The sequence below is a fragment of the Bactrocera neohumeralis genome, unplaced genomic scaffold (genome assembly GCF_024586455.1).
Source record: "Bactrocera neohumeralis isolate Rockhampton unplaced genomic scaffold, APGP_CSIRO_Bneo_wtdbg2-racon-allhic-juicebox.fasta_v2 ctg2100, whole genome shotgun sequence".
Lineage (NCBI taxonomy): Eukaryota > Metazoa > Arthropoda > Insecta > Diptera > Tephritidae > Bactrocera > Bactrocera neohumeralis.
Window position 1 is genome coordinate 5,292 of NW_026089973.1, and position 19,464 is coordinate 24,755.

General features: G+C 35.4%; 1 protein-coding gene across 1 annotated transcript; it reads left to right on the forward strand.

The window, feature by feature from the left end:
- Positions 1-18,100: 18,100 nt before the first annotated feature.
- LOC126766679 (uncharacterized) lies at positions 18,101-18,870 on the forward strand. The gene has a single exon (XM_050484415.1). The coding sequence runs from the start codon at positions 18,198-18,200 to the stop codon at positions 18,768-18,770; it is 573 nt and encodes a 190-aa protein (XP_050340372.1). The 5' UTR covers positions 18,101-18,197; the 3' UTR covers positions 18,771-18,870.
- Positions 18,871-19,464: the final 594 nt, after the last annotated feature.

Genomic DNA, 19,464 nt, shown 5'->3' on the forward strand with positions numbered 1-19,464 from the left:
ACGACAGTAGAGTTGACAGTAGAGAGGAGTGATGCCACTAATTTGTAAAATGTAAAATTGTTCAAAGCTCTAACAAACCTGACGTTATTTTACAAATAAAAGCATAAAATAGCTCTGTTATACCATTTGTAATAACAATTTATAATTTAAAACAAATAAATTGACCTATTTACTTATTTTTTGCATACAAACTTTCACTTTGAACAAAATATTAAAATTTCATGGAACTAAAAGGTATTAGTATGGCCACAACGAAATTGTGTACATGCAAAATGGACAGCTGTGTTGTCTTGTGTACATGCCGGCCATTGTTATGTCGCTGCCTTCTTACAAATGTTCATGTAGAATGATTTACGACGCGTTTTACAGTTCACTGTCGCGCTGCCATGTCGTGTCGCTCTCTATGTGTTCAGCACTTCATATAGCTCATCGTTCCATCGAATGCGACATTCGCCGTGGCCAACGCGTAAAGGACCATAATCTTTCGCAGAACCTTTATCTCAAAAGCTCGGTTTTTGTTCGACGAGAGAGGACTTTACTTCTCAATTGCTTACTCAGTCCGTGTGACCATAATCCACAAAAAGACTTCGAGTAAAAGAGACTTCGAGTTATGGAAGTTTTCATTAACACTTTTCAAAAACTGTAAAATATAGAAATATACACAGTTTTATTTATTTACTTCGCATAAAGTTTTTTGTTCACCTACATAAAACATTTGTGCTCTTTGTTTCAATGAAAAGAGATTTTAAAAGGCTTAGTGCTTTGTAGTGATCGCGAGTTGTATTAATATTTGTGTTTAATTAGGAATTTAAAAGAAATGCGTTACACATTTCTGGATGATGGTTGAATAACTTCGTTGAGTTTAAAATATAAATATTCAATTCTTCAATATCATCTGCTACAGATCCGGCTAAAAAAAATATCATTTTCCACCTCAATATAACTTATAATAGTAACGTTTGAAGGGATAATATGCGCGGCGACTACTACGTGTGCAGCTGCTTACAAGGTGAGATTTCCCTGAAAAACGCGACTTTTAAAATCATGTGTCAATTTAAAAGTTCGATTTATGGAAGGAAGTTTGTATGTAATTTGACTTCTATTGCCAATTCAAGAGTTCGAGTTAAGAAGAATTATAAAAGTTCAACCTTTCTTACATACTTGCATCATTATGTCACTACTTAAAGATATGAACGACTCTTTTGAGAATATTTTTGCCTAATCCTCTTATTATATCTGAGGATATCATAAAAATCTCCTCGAGCCCTTTAAAAAAAATTTTTAAATTTAAACTTTTCTGCAAAATTAAATTTTTTATGTATTAAAGATTACATTCTATATACCTATTTCAAACTTTTTTAATGATATTTTCCATTCTAAATGAGACCTTACTAATAATTGTCCAAAAAAACCCACACCTTTAACTTTTCACCAAGAGTTACAAAAATAAAAATTATAAGCCGTAGTTTTATAGGCGTTTTATAGCGGGCCATGCTTCTTCAGTGAGACTTGTAGCATATCCAAACCTTGATCACTGTACTTTTTTTTAATCTAAATAAAACTAGCTCTGGCATTTTCATATACATTCCTTATAAAAATTAGCCTCTTTATATGATTCTTTTAAATAAAATGCAAATAACACTATTATCACACTATTAATGAAATTTTATTAGTTAATAACATTAAATGTTATAATTAAATTCCTCTCTTCGTGAATGCATATCTGTATACATTTTTATAAGCTGTCTTTCGAATTCAACACCCAAAATTTTCCAGATTTCACTTTTATATGCCAGAATTTTATTTTTCTAAAGTAATATTGTACATATACCATTCGTGGTGAGGCTTTATGCCAAACAGTAACTCCCGAGGTAGGTAAAATTTTGCCAACTTATAAGTATTTATACAAAGCTTTCATGAATAAACGTATTAGGGGTATTCTCTTTCTCTTGCAAAACACTTGCCAATATTTCCTCTTGGTGCACCGGCACAACAACAAATATACGCAGAAAATTATTTGCAATGGCTGTAAAATATGTCAGACCAAAACCTATGTATATTTGCATGCAATGTCACGTAAAATATAATTGCAACCCTGTTTAGCTGTCATTTTACATAAAGACATATTATGTCGTTAAATTGTTGAGGAGGTAAGTTTTAAATAGATTTTATGATTTCTATTTAAATTATAAGGATTTGTTACAGTTTTTTTTGTTAAAAATTTATTCAGAAGGTGCGCCAATTCTCAATAGCCATGCGTAATAGTCATTCACAATAAATTGACCGAATTAGCCATTCATATATCACTAGATTCTGCAATGGGTGCTCTCGTGCCCTTGTATATTTCGGTATAGTATTTTTGCAATCTGCAATCTTGCAAGAGCAAGCGAATACCCCTATTATGTTATAAGATATGTTAAAATTATACTTTACGGGGCATCTCGACAGGATAGGATTTAGAGAATACTAACTGTCAAACGTACGGTGCAGAGTCTTGGACGATGTCAACAACGGATGAGTCGACGTTGCGAGTTTTCGAGAGAAAGTTCTGCGAAAGATTTATGGTCCTTTGCGCGTTAGCCACGGCGAATTCCGCACTCGATGGAACGATGAGCTGTACGAGATATATGACGACATTGACATAGTTTAGCGAATTAAAAGACAGAGGCTACGCTGGCTAGGTCATTTGTTCGAATGGACGAAAACACTCCAGCTCTGAAAGTATTCGACGCTGTACCCGCCGGGGGAAGCAGAGGAAGAGGAAGATCTCCACTCTGTTGGAAGGACCAAGTGGAGAAGGACCTGGCTTCGCTTGGAATATCCAATTGGCGTCACGTAGCGAAAAGAAGAAACGACTGGCGCGCTGTTGTTAACTCGACTATAATCGCGTAAGCGGTATCTTCGCCAATTAACAAGAAGAAGAAACGGAATATCAATATGCTTGCAAATATATTTATTTTAGTTATTTGAGGTGTAGAATCCAAAAAAATGAGAACAAGTGTTCACATTTGTCTTAATTTTAACTTAATACTCATCCAAACAATCTGTAATTTGGTTGGTTCACATTTTCATCTGTCAAAATGAGGTTTCTTGCTTTTTACCTTGCTATGCTGAATGAATAAAAGCGATGAATTGGCAATGCCTCTAGTTCAATATACAACCCTGGAAGACGGAGGTAACAGATTGCACAAACACATTGAAACATTTTCAGCTGTTCACTAACACTGTTACATTTTCTGGAATTCAATTGAATGGGAGATTACGTAAGTAAGATAGAGAAAAAACTATCCACATTCTAAACTTATTGTAATGTTAACTTGTCAATGATGCAAGAATAGGAAAGACGGATACATTTTCATTTCACACTTATATCGTCAAGTAATTATAGCGTTTTACTTCTGGCATCCCGCCTTTTCTGAAATCAACTATCAAAAATTCCCTGATCTCCTTGGCTGTCAAATAATCAGGGAACGCGTTTGAAAAATGAGAGCCAATGCGAGAGTCTCGTATCATATTATCCATGTTTTGGATTTAAAAGAGGTAAGTTTGGTATTTGATAATTTGATATTTTATAATTAATTTATTATATGTATATTATTAATTTCTTTTATATATTATAGAGAAAAGGAAAAAGCTTAAGAAGGAGAAAAAGGTAAGCATTGTGAATTGAATGTTGTGTGTATAATTAAAAATTTTAATATTACAGAAATCATTTGGACCATTTGGAAAATTCAAATCTATTGCGTATAACAAATAGGCACAATTCCGATTTCTTTGGCGCCGCGATTTGAAGGTACCGTTGGAAAGAGGAAGTCCTCCTGAAAAAAAATTCCCAAAATTCGAACATTTCAACAAGCTATTTTACCACATTAAACACACTTTACTCACATTTTCCATTTGAAATTAATTAAATTTAATTATAAACTTTTTACACATTTTACACTTTAAACGGTCATTTTACCGAAGAAATCTTTATTTTAAAAATTACATTTTACACTCGTAGTGAACATCATGTGTGTGCTAAAAATTACGATGAAATGGAGCGCTGCCATGTGAAAATAAGCAAATTCGCTGAAATGCCTTTTTTCCCAAGAATTCCTCTATCCATTCATGTGGATATGTGCTTTAATTAATTTAATAAACAAATAAGTAATATTATATAATAATATTATATATATTGTCACCTAATATACAAAAAAACGAATTATCAAAAATAAATGGAAAGCGCTGACAGATATAATAACAGAAATTTAACCATTTTATAACGAAAACTCAAATTTTGTTTCAATATCAGTGCAAGACAACCAAAAAATATAATCACTTTATAACAAAAAGTCAATATATTTTTTAATTTTTCACGCAGAAAGGAGTACTACGCGAAAGTACTTCAGTCACACCGGGTATTCGCTCGGCCAGGGTTATTTTTTTAAAGCGCGGCCGAAGGCCGCCAACGCAGTAAGGAGTACTTCGCGAAAGTACTTCAGTCACATAAATAACGTATTACACATATATGTACATATCGTCACCTAAAATGCAAAATAACGTAACAACATTCTCGGAAATTTACAGTGGCATGAATGAAACACGAAATAAAATGGAACATGAGTGAAACAAAATTTTAATATTGGTTAAAACTAGTTTATATTTGATCGGAGAACCGGAAAATGTTCAACATATGTAATATTATGTATATAATTTGAAGTAGTGAAGCGTAATCTATAAGACATTCAATTTCGAATTTTTTGATGATACGTTATTTTGCATTTCAGGTGACGATATGTAGAAAGTATTTTTTTATAGTTAATATAGAAAAAAGAATCGCGCCATAAAATAAACAAAGAAAAATTGTTAAAAATCCTACATATTTACTGTTTAAGATATGGCAAGGCTCGTTTTCCTCATAATTGTAAACAATCTAACCTTTTCAACCATGAGTGTGTTAAGTGATTTTTAAACTAGTAAATTTAGGTAAAATATAGCAAAATAAAAGTGAAATGTGAACTTATTTCAATGTTTAGAGTGTATATTTAAATATGCAGAGTGAAAAACGTGAAAAAATTTAGTGAAACATAGAGAAATACCATGTGTTATTAGTGCAAATTTTTGAACTTTTATTCGTGGATATTTTAAAAAATAAAAGTTATTTTTATACTATTTTTCGATATTTCTTCTCTGGAGAAGCTTCCCTATCTGTACATACCCCATTTATACGGAAACTCAGTTTTTTTACCCCTCCACCAAAGTAATCGGAATCGTGTCAACAAACAAATAAGAGAGTAAGTTTTAAATTATTAAAGTTAAATAGTGCATATTTAATCCAAATAGTTGTTATTGATAGTGAATTTTTGTGAAATATGTAATTTGTGCGTTATATCTACATATACATATATGTAAATGTAAAAATTTTAAAATCTAAATTGAAACGAATTGTGCGGTTACAATTATAATTGTGTAGAATTTAGAATACCGTCCCAGGATTTCGGGACTAAAATGGGTATGGTGGGATAGAGGAGGTTCTTCAGATCAATAGTGCAATCCTTTAATTGATGTTAAATAAATATAATTGAACAATAAGTTAATATTAAAAAAATGCACACGAATTAGTGAAGTGTTAGTGGACATAAAACTGCAAAATATTTTACACTTATATTATTAATTTTAAGTCGAAAAATACGTTCTTCGAATAGTGGTGAAATAATTTTCAGCTTTAAACGCAAATATCTCGAATATTCCCGCGAGTATAAGTATATATACTCTTGAACTGAAGAACCTTCTCTATAATTAAAAATGTTCACTTGTTCGTTTAAGATATCTGTTCGTATGCAGAATATCCAAATTTGTTTAAAATAAAAGCAACATTAGTGTTTCATAATGAATAAAAGTGAACATAGTTCGAATATACATATACGCAAATTAAAATATCACTAATCATCGCCTTTTTTATGATTTTTCATAGAATGAATTTCGATGACCTCGTGGAAGAAAGGGATTCCGAAGTTGAATGCTCACAACCGTTGAGCCCCAATAGAGGTTGTATTGAACATAAATATTTTTCATTTTTTAATAATAATTTTTTACAAACAGAGTGTTTAAAAAAATATCTTACAACCTCGTTTGCGCTCCTCGAGTTGAACCATCACATCACCGTCACCATCTTCTGGCGGCCATGCAGGTATAATGTGTTATTATATAAATGTATAAGTATTTGCTTTATAAAAATACATTTATGCTTTTCAGATATAATCCAGAAGCTGGATGCAATTGAAACCCGACTCACTGCCATTAAAAAGTCCCTAACAGACAAAGTATAAGGAAGTAAGAAGGATGGGGTCATGTTGGAGGATGGGGTCATGTGTAGAAGTTCACGCAAGTGAGGAAAGTTCTCTGATCGCCATTCACTTGGGAGTGGCCAGAAACGATTCTTTTACATATGACTCAAGCAGCTCACGACTTCCGGTCTTTGACCAAGTATCCTCTGGGTAGCCTAAGAACATCCGTTCGAAGGTGAGCTAAAGTGAGAAGGCGAAACATCCCCTGCATAGGGTTGTGCGCTGGGTTTGGGACCCGCCACGTAAAAAGCCTACCCCGATGAACAGTAACAACCAGCCTCGGATGAGAGACCCCCCTTTTGATGACGACCACGGCAAACGAAATAAGGACTACGATTTAAGGGCATGCACCTGGAATGTCCGGTCCCTTCATTGGGAAGGTGCCGCTGCCCAGCTGGTTGATGTCCTCGTGAAAATATAAGGGAACTGTGGGACGGCATTTCAAACTCCTTACGTACAGCTGCATCCGAAACCCTTGGTTTTCGGAAAGTGCAAAAGAACAACTGGTACGACGAGGAGTGCCGTGCCGCAGCGGAGAGAAAACAGGCTGCCTACCTCGCAACGTTACGATCGACCACAACACGTGCGGGATGGGATAGATACCGAGAATTGAAGAGGGAAGCGAGACGCATCTGCAGACAGAAAAAGAAAGAGGCCGAAATGCGTGAGTATGAAGAGCTTGATAAGCTGGCCGACAGGGGTAATGCTCGAAAATTCTACGAAAAAATGCGGCGGCTTATAGAAGGTTTCAAGACCGGAGCATACTCTTGTAGAAACCCCAAAGGTGATCTAGTGACCGATGCCCAGAGCATACTTAAATTATGGAGGGAACACTTCTCCAGCCTGCTGAATGGCAGAGAATGCACAACGCCAGGAGAAGGCGAACCCGATTCCCCAATCGATGACGATGGAGCAGACGTCCCATTGCCCGACCATGAAGAAGTTCGAATAGCAATTACCCGCCTGAAGAACAACAAAGCGGCGGGGGCCGATGGATTACCGGCCGAGCTATTCAAACACGGCGGCGAAGAACTGATAAGGAGCATGCATCAGCTTCTTTGTAAAATATGGTCGGACGAAAGCATGCCCAACGATTGGAATTTAAGTGTGCTATGCCCAATCCATAAAAATTGAGACCCCACAATCTACGCCAACTACCGTGGGATAAGCCTCCTCAACATCGCATATAAGGTTCTATCGAGCGTATTGTGTGAAAGATTAAAGCCCACCGTCAAAAAACTGATTGGACCTTATCAGTATGGCTTTAGACCTGGAAAATCAACAACCGACCAGATATTCACCATGCGCCAAATCTTGGAAAAGACCCGTGAAAGGAGAATCGACACACACCACCTCTTCGTCGATTTCAAAGCTGCTTTCGACAGCACGAAAAGGAGCTGCCTCTATGCCGCGATGTCTGAATTTGGTATCCCCGCAAAACTAATACGGCTGTGTAAACTGACGCTGAGCAACACGAAGAGCTCCGTCAGAATCGGGAAGGACCTCTCCGAGCCGTTCGATACCAAACGAGGTTTCAGACAAGGCGATTCCCTATCGTGTGACTTTTTCAACCTGCTTCTGGAGAAAATAGTTCGAGCTGCAGAACTTAGTAGAGAAGGTACCATCTTTTATAAGAGTGTACAGCTGCTGGCGTATGCTGATGATATTGATATCATCGGCCTTAACACCCGCGCCGTTAGTTCTGCTTTCTCCAGACTAGATAAGGAAGCACAGAAAATGGGTCTGGCAGTGAACGAGGGCAAGACGAAATATCTCCTGTCATCAAACAAACAGTCGTCGCACTCGCGACTTGGCGCTCACGTCACTGTTGACAGTCATAACTTCGAAGTTGTAGATAATTTCGTCTATTTAGGAACCAGTATTAACACCACCAACAATGTCAGCCTGGAAATCCAACGCAGGATTGCTCTTGCCAACAGGTGCTACTTCGGACTGAGTAGGCAATTGAAAAGTAAAGTCCTCTCTCGACGAACAAAAACCAAACTCTATAAGTCGCTCATAATTCCCGTCCTGCTATATGGTGCAGAGGCTTGGACGATGTCAACAACTGATGAGTCGACGTTGCGAGTTTTCGAGAGAAAAGTTCTGCGAAAGATTTATGGTACTTTGCGCGATGGCCACGGCGAATATCGCATTCGATGGAACGATGAGCTGTACGAGATATACGACGACATTGACATAGTTTAGCGAATTAAAAGACAGCGGCTACGCTGGCTAGGTCATGTTGTCCGAATGGACGAAAACACTCCAGCTCTGAAAGTATTCGACGCTGTACCCGCCGGGGGAAGCAGAGGAAGAGGAAGACCTCCACTCCGTTGGAAGGACCAAGTGGAGAAGGACCTGGCTACGCTTGGAATATCCAATTGGCGCCACGTAGCGAAAAGGAGAAACGACTGGTGCGCTGTTGTTAACTCGGCTATAATCGCTTAAGCGGTGTCTACGCCAATTAAGAAGAAGAAGAACAGACAAAGTAAGTAACGCAGTATTACATTACCAAATTAAAACAGAAGCTAATTTTTATAATTTAATTTTCTAGATGCCAAAAAAGGCCGAGATGCAGGCACAAAGCAAATTATTGCGCGAATGCCGCGTCATAGCGGCAAAGACGCATCATTCAATTAGCCGCATCACCGGTGACTTGGAGGACGAGCTGTACGTAATAGCTCGCTTCGAAACTGCCTATGTCATCGGAACAGCACGTGCGCTTCGTGGAAAACAAACTTTCACAAAAGAAAAGCACGGATGCTACGGTAAATATTTCGTTTTTAAATATTATGCGATTGTAATATAATTTACTATATTTTTTTTTACAGATGCGGCTAATATTGAAGTCAAAGGGCGCAAAAGGCAGTGTGGACGGCGTACTGCGTGGTATGCTTTCTGACGATCTAATGTACCACTACAATTTAGAGAGAATTTAGGAAAAGGGATCCCTACTAAAGCTAAAGGTCGTAGGATTAATTTTTGGTAGGTTTTTTTTACTGATATATATTGGAATGTCTTAACTTATACCGTTTCATTTTAGATATATTTCCTGACAAGGAAAAGAAACCACTATCTGTGGGGAGTTCCGGAGATTTGTGGCTTTAAGTCACAATCGTTTTAAGCAAAAAAAGCATAAACTTAAGCCAAAATTAATATAATTTTTCTTATTATTATTTATATATATGTATTAGTTTTAAGTTGTAAATATTAGTTCAAAGTTGTACAAATATTAGTTTTAAGTTGCACACATTAGTTTTAAGTGGTATATATTAGTTCTAAGTGGTACATACTAGTTTTAAGTTGAAGTTTCTAGTTTTACTTTTATAAATATGAATTTTTAGAATTATAATTTTTATACTGAAATAAAGTCAATTTGTATTATATTTCTGTCGAATGTAATAATAATAGGCAGATTATTAGTTTAAGTAAATATTTAATTATTTTGATTTTATTATCAAATAAAGCGAAATAATAAAAAAACTGAATTTTTTTTAAAGAATTGAATTTGCTAGAAGTAACAAATGGGTAACAGATAATATTGTTACTGCTTGTTCTTGCTAACATGTTTATATGTTATAGGTGACAAACTGATAACGAAAATAATAACACTAACAGATATTCGGGTAACAAATACTTTTTGTTATCCATAACACAAAGGTAAGCTATGCGCTAACAAAAAAATGTGTTACCCGTAACATACTGTGAAGAGATTTGCTAACAAATGCATGTATTCTGTTAGAACAAGGCAGCATGCGATATTTGCCATTGGTTAGAGCGAGATAACCATTGAACATCAAATAGCTATGTGTTATTTTTTTCGCACTCTCTGAACAAAAGTAACAAATATTTTAACGAATGCAAAAGTGAACAATAATAAGTCGCTTACACGTTTGCTAACAGCTACCCGTCTTGCAGGGAAGCTATGATAACTTATGACAGCTAACATTATTATGTTGGATAAGGCTTCCATACAAAATAAGCTAATAGCTTAAATTGCTGGTCAAATAAAACACGCCTAATATTATCATAGAGTGTTATAGCCCTGACAGACGAGCAAAATTAACGCGCCTAAAGCAACGCTAATGCGCATTGCAATTTTATAGTGACAGACTTGTGCATTTAGACAGCTGATAGTGAAATTTGTTTATTTATTTAAAAAAGTGAAATAAAAATGAATAACATCATTCACCGTCGAACTGTCATCGTAACCGGTTGCTTTTCGCTCTGTGCTTATTGAGTTTGTTAAAACGGTATAACGCTTTGTTCTGCGTTTATATTACGCTCGTGCTTTGTTTGTGAATTAATTTTTTATCGTTTTATATCTTTTCAATCACTTAATTTCTTAATTTGTTAAACTAAAATTCGCGTTTACTATGGCCCCTGGGGCCACCAAATTAGGGGATAATAGGTTTTCCCTATTATCTCCAATAATGAAAAAGAAAAAAAAAAAACCAAATCCGATCCCGTTAGACCAATTTCCAGAATTACCAGTCTCAAACACGGATGATCCAAAATTTTTGGTCATGTCATCGCTGGACGACAACAAGCCACTTAATTCGTCATCATGCTTCGCTACGTATAAAGGTATTCAAGCAATCAGTAAGGAAGTAAGTAAAGTTACTGAGCTACGTGATGGTAGCCTACTGCTCTTTGTAAATAACAACAAAACAGCTAGCAAATTTCTTTCTGCAAAAATTTTACCTGGCGGAGGTCATATCAATGTCAAGCTTCATAATACTTTGAATACGGTTAAAGGCACCATATACGCCCCATTCCTGAATAACTTATCAGAAGAAGATATTGTTGATGGTCTAAAGGAGCAGGGTGTTTCTGCTGTACATAAGTTTTCACGAATTGCTGACGGCTCCCGTAATCCTACGGGTGTAGTTTTATTAACTTTTGATAAATACAAACTTCCTGAAAGAATTGATGTTGCCTGGAGGAACCTCACTGTCCGTCCGTATTACCCTAATCCTATGCGTTGTAAGCAATGTCAATTAATTGGCCACACAGCAAAATACTGCCGTAATTCACCTTCTTGTGTCTCATGCAACCTCCCTTCCGATCATACCTCACCTACTGAATGTAAGAGAATAATGTGTGCAAATTGCTCGGGCGACCACCCGGCATCATCTAATACTTGCCCTAAATATCAACAATCCAAAGAAATATTAAAAATTAAAACTATTTATAAATGTAGTATGCGTGAAGCTGTTACCAAGTATAAAATTCAATTTTCTCATACAACTTCTAATGCAAACTCTTTTGCCTCTATAGCTAAAATTTCTAACAATACTAATCAAATCAATAATGAAACAACACCTAATAACAAATCCAACAATCCTACCAAAACTAATCTAACAACAACTACATACATCAATTCATCTAAACAATCCCTTCCAACCCATCCTACCTCCTCTTCTGCCACTTCTCCTTCCCCTCTCTTTTCCCCTTTATCCATCTCTGACTCTCCTCTCAATATCCTTTCCTCCTGTCCTATCACACCCTCCCCCACCCTCTCCTGCTCGCAAGATCCTCTTGCATTACCCAATTTTCCTTCTTACAATGAAGACATTTAGTTTAAATAAAATATTCGTAGCTTAACTTTTTTCTTTTATAAGTTTACATATGATATGATTACACTTCTTCAATGGAACATTAACGGTTATGTTAATAATTATATTAACTTAGAGTTACTTATGGGATCGTACAATCCATCTATTATCCTGTTGAATGAAACTCACCTATCTTATAATGCCTCAGCTTTTACCCCTAGGGCTTATGTGGGATATTTTATTAATCTCCCACATAACACCACCAACAAGCAGAGAGTTGCCATCCTAGTTAAAAGAAATCTACCTCACGTATTACTTCCCATACCCCTTTCAATTTCTTCTTCTGTAGCTATTGAGATCCTCGCCCCCTATAAAATTTCAATCATCTGTGCTTATTCCCCTCCTGATCAATCATTTTCTACTACTGAATTTTTAAATCTTATTCCTTCCGGTTCAAATCCTTTTATCTTGTGTGGTGACTTCAATGCTTGGAGTCCCCTTTGGGGCTCTGCTTCGGCTAACTCCAAGGGACGTAGCATTGAGGATGCCTTACTAAGATCCAACTGCATTGTTTTAAATGATGGTTCCCCCACCCATTTTTCCACTCACTCTACCTTCACTAATATTGATCTTTCCATATGTTCTGCCTCCCTCTCCTCAAAAATATCCTGGTGTTGTATTGATGATCTCCATGGCAGTGATCATTTTCCCATCCTTTCCAAAATATCTACTTCTCGCCCTCATTCATTTTTTAAGCCCAGGATTCGGTTTAAAACTGATTCGGCTGATTGGGATAGGTTTGAAGAAGCCTGTTTTTCGCATTCACGTTATTTCCCCTTTTCTTCCAATATAAATCAAGAGGCTTCTAGAATCCAAAAAATTATACGTTCTGCTTCTAACTATTCTTTTCCCCTTTCTTCTTCTAAACCAGTCAAGCTTGCTCCTCTTTGGTGGAATAATGAGCTTTCTGCACTAAGAAATCTGAAACAGAACGCATGGCATCAATTTAAACGTTTACGTTCTAGTGCAAACTTAATAGCTTACAAAAAATCCAATGCACTTTTTCGCCATAAAGCTAAGGCAGCTAAGGTTCATTGTTTCCAAGAATTTACGAATAATATCACTTCTTCTTCGGATTCTAGAAAAGCTGGACTGATATGAAAAGACTGGCTGGTTTATCACCTTCTTCTCCTATCACTTATTTAAATACTCCTCGGGGCACTCTACTATATCCCATAGATATAGCCTTAGAGTTTGCCACCCACTTTTCCAATATTTCTTTGGACTCCAATTTCTCTTCTGATTTTTCCTCTAGTAAACTTTCTTCTCTTTGCTCTCCTTACCTTCCTCCTTCCACCTTATCTCAATCAGCTGAATATTTAGATGCCGATATATCTGAACTTGATTTTAATTTAGCCCTCTCGTCAGTCAAGGGCAAAACTCCTGGCATTGATAAAATCTCTTACCTTATCATCAAGCACCTTCCTCCATTCCTTATATCCCGTCTAGTCAAACTTTACAATAGTATTTTTCTCAGTGGCAACTACCCTGTCCTCTGGAAGACTAGCGCGATTATTCCTATTTAAAAACCTGGTAAACCTCCTGGTGTGGTCAGCAGTTATCGTCCCATTTCCCTTCTTCCTTGCCTTGGTAAATTGATTGAAAAGATTATTGCTACTAGACTCGCCTGGTATGCTCAATCTAATAATCTCATTTCGCACAACCAAGTTGCGTTCAAGAGGGGGCAGGGTACGTTGGATGCTCTCCTGCACCTTGATCACTTTATCTCTGATACTCTGTCCCACAAAAATCATGTTTCTATTCTTTCTTTAGATTTCCTAAAAGCATTTGACAGGATTGGGATTCATGTAGTGTTAAGACAGCTTAGTAGGTGGAGAGTGGGTTCTCGTATTTTTAACTTTGTCAAATCTTTCCTATCCAACCGTAAATTAAGTGTTATCATATCCAATGTTTCATCCTCTGTTCTACCATTAGATAATGGTACCCCACAAGGGTCACCGCTCTCGGTGATCCTATTTACTATTGCATTTGATGAAATCAGTACCATTCTATCAGATTTTGTTACTATCCGGCATCAGATTTATGCTGATGATTTAATTTTATTCTCAAAAACTTCAAATTTGACTTCAGTAACAATTACTTTCTCTGAAATTTTATTGCGTCTTTCTCGTTGGTCCTCTACTTCAGGCACATCAATATCTTTTCCTAAATCGAAACTTTTTCATATTTGTAAAAAACATCAATGTACTATCCCAACGCTCACATTTGATAATACAAACATTTTGTGTACAGATAGTATTAAGTTCCTTGGTATTGTATTAGACTCTAAGTATACATTTAAGAAACATTGTCAGTATATAAGAAAAAGACTTTTTGTTAATTTAAATATTATTAAATACCTCTCATGTAAGCGCTCACTCATCGGCTCGGCTTTACTGGTCAACGTCACTAAAGCCCTCATCTCATCTGTAATTAATTATGGCTTGGAAATTTATGGACATCATTCTAAGAATCATCTAAAGATGCTTGCTGCGCCCTATCATTCTTCAGTTCGTTGTTCTCTTCGAGTGTTTCCAACATCGCCAATTAAAAACATACTGACGGAAGCTGGCCTACCTTCTCTAAAAGATGCAGTGGAAGATAGCTTAAATAAGCTTTATTCAAAACTCATACTCAGCACGAACTTTACTATAAAAAAGGACTTTCAATCATCACTTTGCAGAAAGAGGTCTCCTAAAATACCGTCTTCTATTTTTAAAAGTGCTTTGTTTGCTAAAACCAATGAGTTGCCGCTTAAAATATTGCTGCCTTGCAGTAAATATATTCCACCGTGGAAAGTAAATGAATCTTCTTTCATTAGTGATCTTACTTTTCTTCGCAAATCCATCACTCCAAGCACTGTGTATAAATCTCGATTTTTGGAATTATCTGCGCACTTCAAATCTTTTGGTTGGCAGTTTATATATACTGATGGCTCCAAATCGTCGCATACATCTTTTGCTGTAGTTGATGATAACCAACAAAGAATATCGTATGGTTTATTATTTCCATTTTGTTCAATTTTTACCGCTGAAGCTACGGGTATTCTCAAAGCTGTCCAGTATGCCCAACAAAACCTTGGTAAATTCATCATCTGTACAGATAGTCTATCGTGTTTTCAAGCTTTAAAAACCGCAGTAACTACAATGACGTCATTATTGGCATTAGATCGCTGTTGTTTTCGTTAGCACATAGACTAAAAATAATGTGGATACCCGGTCACTCTGGAATCATTGGAAATACTTTTGCGGACTCGGTGGCTAAGGAGGTGTGCATCACTCCAACAACTACATCTGCCTTGTTTGTTAAGAGTGATATAAAACGGCTTATTATTCAACAAAGATCCACTAAATTGGCGCTTGATTGGATGAATTACAGACACCACTACTCTAAAATAAATTCAAATCGTATCAAACCATCCTTTCCGTCATCGCTTTCATCTAATTATATCATTCCATATATCAGACTTCGCATTGGCCACTCCATTATCACACACGCTCACATACTAAATGGCACTCAGATCAACCAATGCCCATTTTGTGATTCAGATTTAAATCTATTGCATCTTCTGCAACATTGTCCAGCACTTCAAACTCATAGACTGTCAAACTTCAATAATACTGATCCAATAATTTTATTGATGGATCCCTCAAGCAACAACATTTCGAAAATCTACAACTTTTTGAAAGACAGCGACCTTCTTCGACGCATATAACATAACCAGTCGGCCGATAGCCCATGATGCTAGTGCTGCGTATTTTTCTTAAGTTTGTATAATAATTGTATTATTATGTAAGCTTTTATAAAATAAAATAAAATAAAAAAAATAAAAAATAAAAATGAATAAGATAAATTTTTAATAGAAATTTTGGTATTTTTGGAAAATCAATTTAAATTTACGAAAAAATTCGTTTATTATTAACTACGTTAAAAGATAATAGCGTGAAATTAAAAGTAATAATTGATTGAAATGCGGAAAAAGTGCGCGAAAAGTTAAAATAATGGAAAAATGGATAGCACACTGTGGGTTGTTTATTTTCTGCCATCTAAATATATTAAAATGTTTTTTGTTAATATACTAGCACATAATTTAATTAGCAATAAAAAACTGCTTATTTCTGATGCTGCAAACGCAATGGAGGCGGCAGACTTCAAGCGACATCTGTCAAAAAATAGAAAAAATCGGCCATTTTTGAGCAGTGTTGCCTACTCAAATTTGGTAAATTCAGCTAAATGCACGAAATTTTTGTGCATTACAAACTTGCATTAATGCTATGTGCGGACCGACATTAAAAACATTTTGAAAACACATTTGTATGTTGTGGAATCTAAGTCATTCGGACCGACAATGTGTGTTTTCGATGAGTTTTCACCGACAACTATCAATAGCGGCATTCTCTTGTTCTTGCAAGATTGCACGATGCTACAAAATGCAAAAATCCTATACCAAAATATGCAAGGCCAAGAGAGCACCCATTGCAGAATCTAGTGATATATGACGGCACGAAAATAAACATGGGTTTTGGTCTGACATATTTTACAGCCATCGCAAATAATTTTCTGCGTGTGTTTGTTGTTGTGCCATTGCACCAAGAGGAAAATTCTGCAATTTCTGCACAGGGCACGGTTTTGCAAGAGCAAGAGATTCCTCCTAATATTAGAATATCATGTGACAGCTGTATTTGTTTATAGAATGTAAACAAATATCAAGTGACAATTTAAGGCCGGCAAAATATGTCTTCCAAAAACATCGATTAAACTAGAGCAGGCACTAATTATAATGAGTGGAATGTAAGTTTTCAAGTAGTTTTCAGCGAAAACTGTGTTTTTGTTTGACAGATTTTACATGGAATAAAACACAAGTTTATGTGCGAAAACCAGTTTTTCCCACGAAAACATGTTTTCGTTGTCTGTCCGAACATAGTATTACATGGGTCAAATGCGCAAGTAAATGTAAATTAAGCCCGCTAATGCATATTAGCGCTGTCGTCTGTCAGGGCTATTACTTATTTGTGTATATTAAATAAAAAATGTTCACAACTCAATTATAGCTTGAAAAATGCTGGAAAGTATTTTTTATTATAGTTACTATAGAAAAAAGAATCACGCAAAAAAAATTAAGATGTGGCAACGCTTGTTTTCTTCATAATTGTAAACAATCTAAACTTTTCAACGATGAGTGTGATAAGTGATTATTAAATTAATAAATTTAGCTACTAAACAACAAAGTAATAGTGAAATGTGAACTTCCTTCAATTTTTAGTGTTTATATTTAAATATACAAAGTGAAAAATTAAAAAAAAATTAGTGAAACATTGAGAAATACTATGTGTTATTAATACAAATTTTTGAATTTTGAATCGGGAATATTTTAAAAAATATAAGCGTTAGCAATATTTGTTATTTGTTAGCCTAACAGCACATACCCCATTTATACCGAAATTTGATTTTAAATTTTGATTTAATTGGAATCGTGCCTGTCTACTGAATGCATGTAGTGTCAAAGTAGTTTAGTCCGTTGCCTTGCTCTTGCAAAACCTTTGAACGGTGCACAAATTGTAGAATTTTCCACTTGGTGCAACGGCACAACAACAAACACACGCAGAAAATTATTTAGAATGGCTGTAAAATATGTCAGTCCAAAGCCCATGTTTATTTTCGTGCTTTGGCACGTAAAGAAATAATTGCAACCCTGTGCCACATTTACATAAAGACATATTTCGTCGTTAACTGGTTGAGGATGGTAAGTTTTAAATAGATTTTATAATTTTTACTTAAATTATAAAGAATGAATGCAGAAGGTGCGCTAATTCACAATAGTCAATGGGTGCTCTCTTGGCCTTGCTTATTCCGGTATAGGATTTTTGCATTTTGTGTCATCGTGCAATCTTCCAAGATCAAGAGAATCCTAAACCCTAATGATATTTTTTTGGCAAGAATTATATTTAATTCATATTACGAATATATATTTTTAATAACATGGAAAACATTCAAACGAAGCCACTGTGTTTGTATATAACTGCAACTGTCAAAATTTTACTTTCCATATGGCACACAGTCAGTTTGACAAAAAGTTCTTGCTGATTATTTAAGTGTTGACACTATATAAGTAAAAAGCGGTTAAAAACTGAGTTTCATCGAAAACCAAAATATGTACCATCATAAAGATTTACCGTGTATGTATTGCTTATGGTATTTTACAAACATTTTGTAATTTAGGGGAACGAGTATTCTACATATTTGTGCAATGTCTTACTTATTAACTGAAATAGCTCTCGAAATGCTTGGATATAAGTTTTATGATATTGATGGGAGTTTCGGTCCTACTAATTTTCAACAAAATACTGCTGGACAACAGAGTCAGACGAAAGAAATATATACTGAATCTTTGCAAAATGTTATGGTGTTAGATACGGAAAATGAAAATAATACTACTACCTCCAATGAAAGGAAGTGTGATGAAAATACAAAATCGGATGATTCCTCTGATATAGCAGAAAGAAATTATGGGCAAATAAGGACGTTCTCAGCAGGCTTAAAGAAGCTTTTGGATCTCGAATATGACCGACTTCGAAGTCAGGTAGAACAGACAATGCAATGTGAAGCTGTTCGTATTGTTGATGCAAACCTGAATGGGTTACAAGAAAAAAATGGCTCTGACGATGGGTTGAAAATATTTATACGCAAAGAGAAAGAAAAATTAAAAACCGAAGCTCATACTCTTAAATCTTTTCGAAATTTGGTGGAAAAAAGCACATTCAAAATGAACCCGGATGTTTTCAGACAGTATGAGAGAGTATTTGTTGGTAGTAATAAATAAGTCAGCAGTCAGCTGTAGTTTTAAGTGATTTAATCAGTTTAATATAAGTTTGATGTATTATATTGTTTACAGAATACATGCCCTAACCCATATACATACATATCTACTTGTATAATTGCATACGTCTACCTCCGCGTATAAATACGCATTTGAAAAACTTTAATCTGACTAAGCTCTAGAGAAGGAGAAAGAGTACAGTATGTGTGTATACTTGTTAGGCACGATTCCGATTACTTTGGCGGAGGGGTAAAAAAAACGAATTTCCGTATAAATGGGGTATCTACGGATAGGGAAGCTCCTCCAGAGGAGGAATATCCAAAAATAATGTAAAAATTACTAATATTTTTTAAAATATTCACGATTAAAAGTTCAAAAATTTGCACTAAGAAAACATAATATTTCTCTATGTTTCACAAAATTTTTTCACATTTTTTACTTTGTATATTTAAATACACACTATAAGCTTTGAAATAAGCTCACATTTCACATTAATTTTCAATTTTTAAGCTAAATTTTGTAATTTAAAAATCACTTAGCACACTCATCGTTGAAAAGGTCAGATTGTTTACAATTATGAGGAAAACGAGCCTTGCCACATCTTAAACAGTAAATATGTAGGATTTTTAACAATTTTTTCTTTGTTTGTTTTTCGCGTGATTCTTTTTTCTGTATTAACTATACCGAAGTACTTTCG

Coding starts and splice junctions, on each gene's coding strand:
- LOC126766679 (XM_050484415.1), top strand. CDS start 18,198: ATGTCTTACTTATTAACTGAAATAGCTCTCGAAATGCTTGGATATAAG.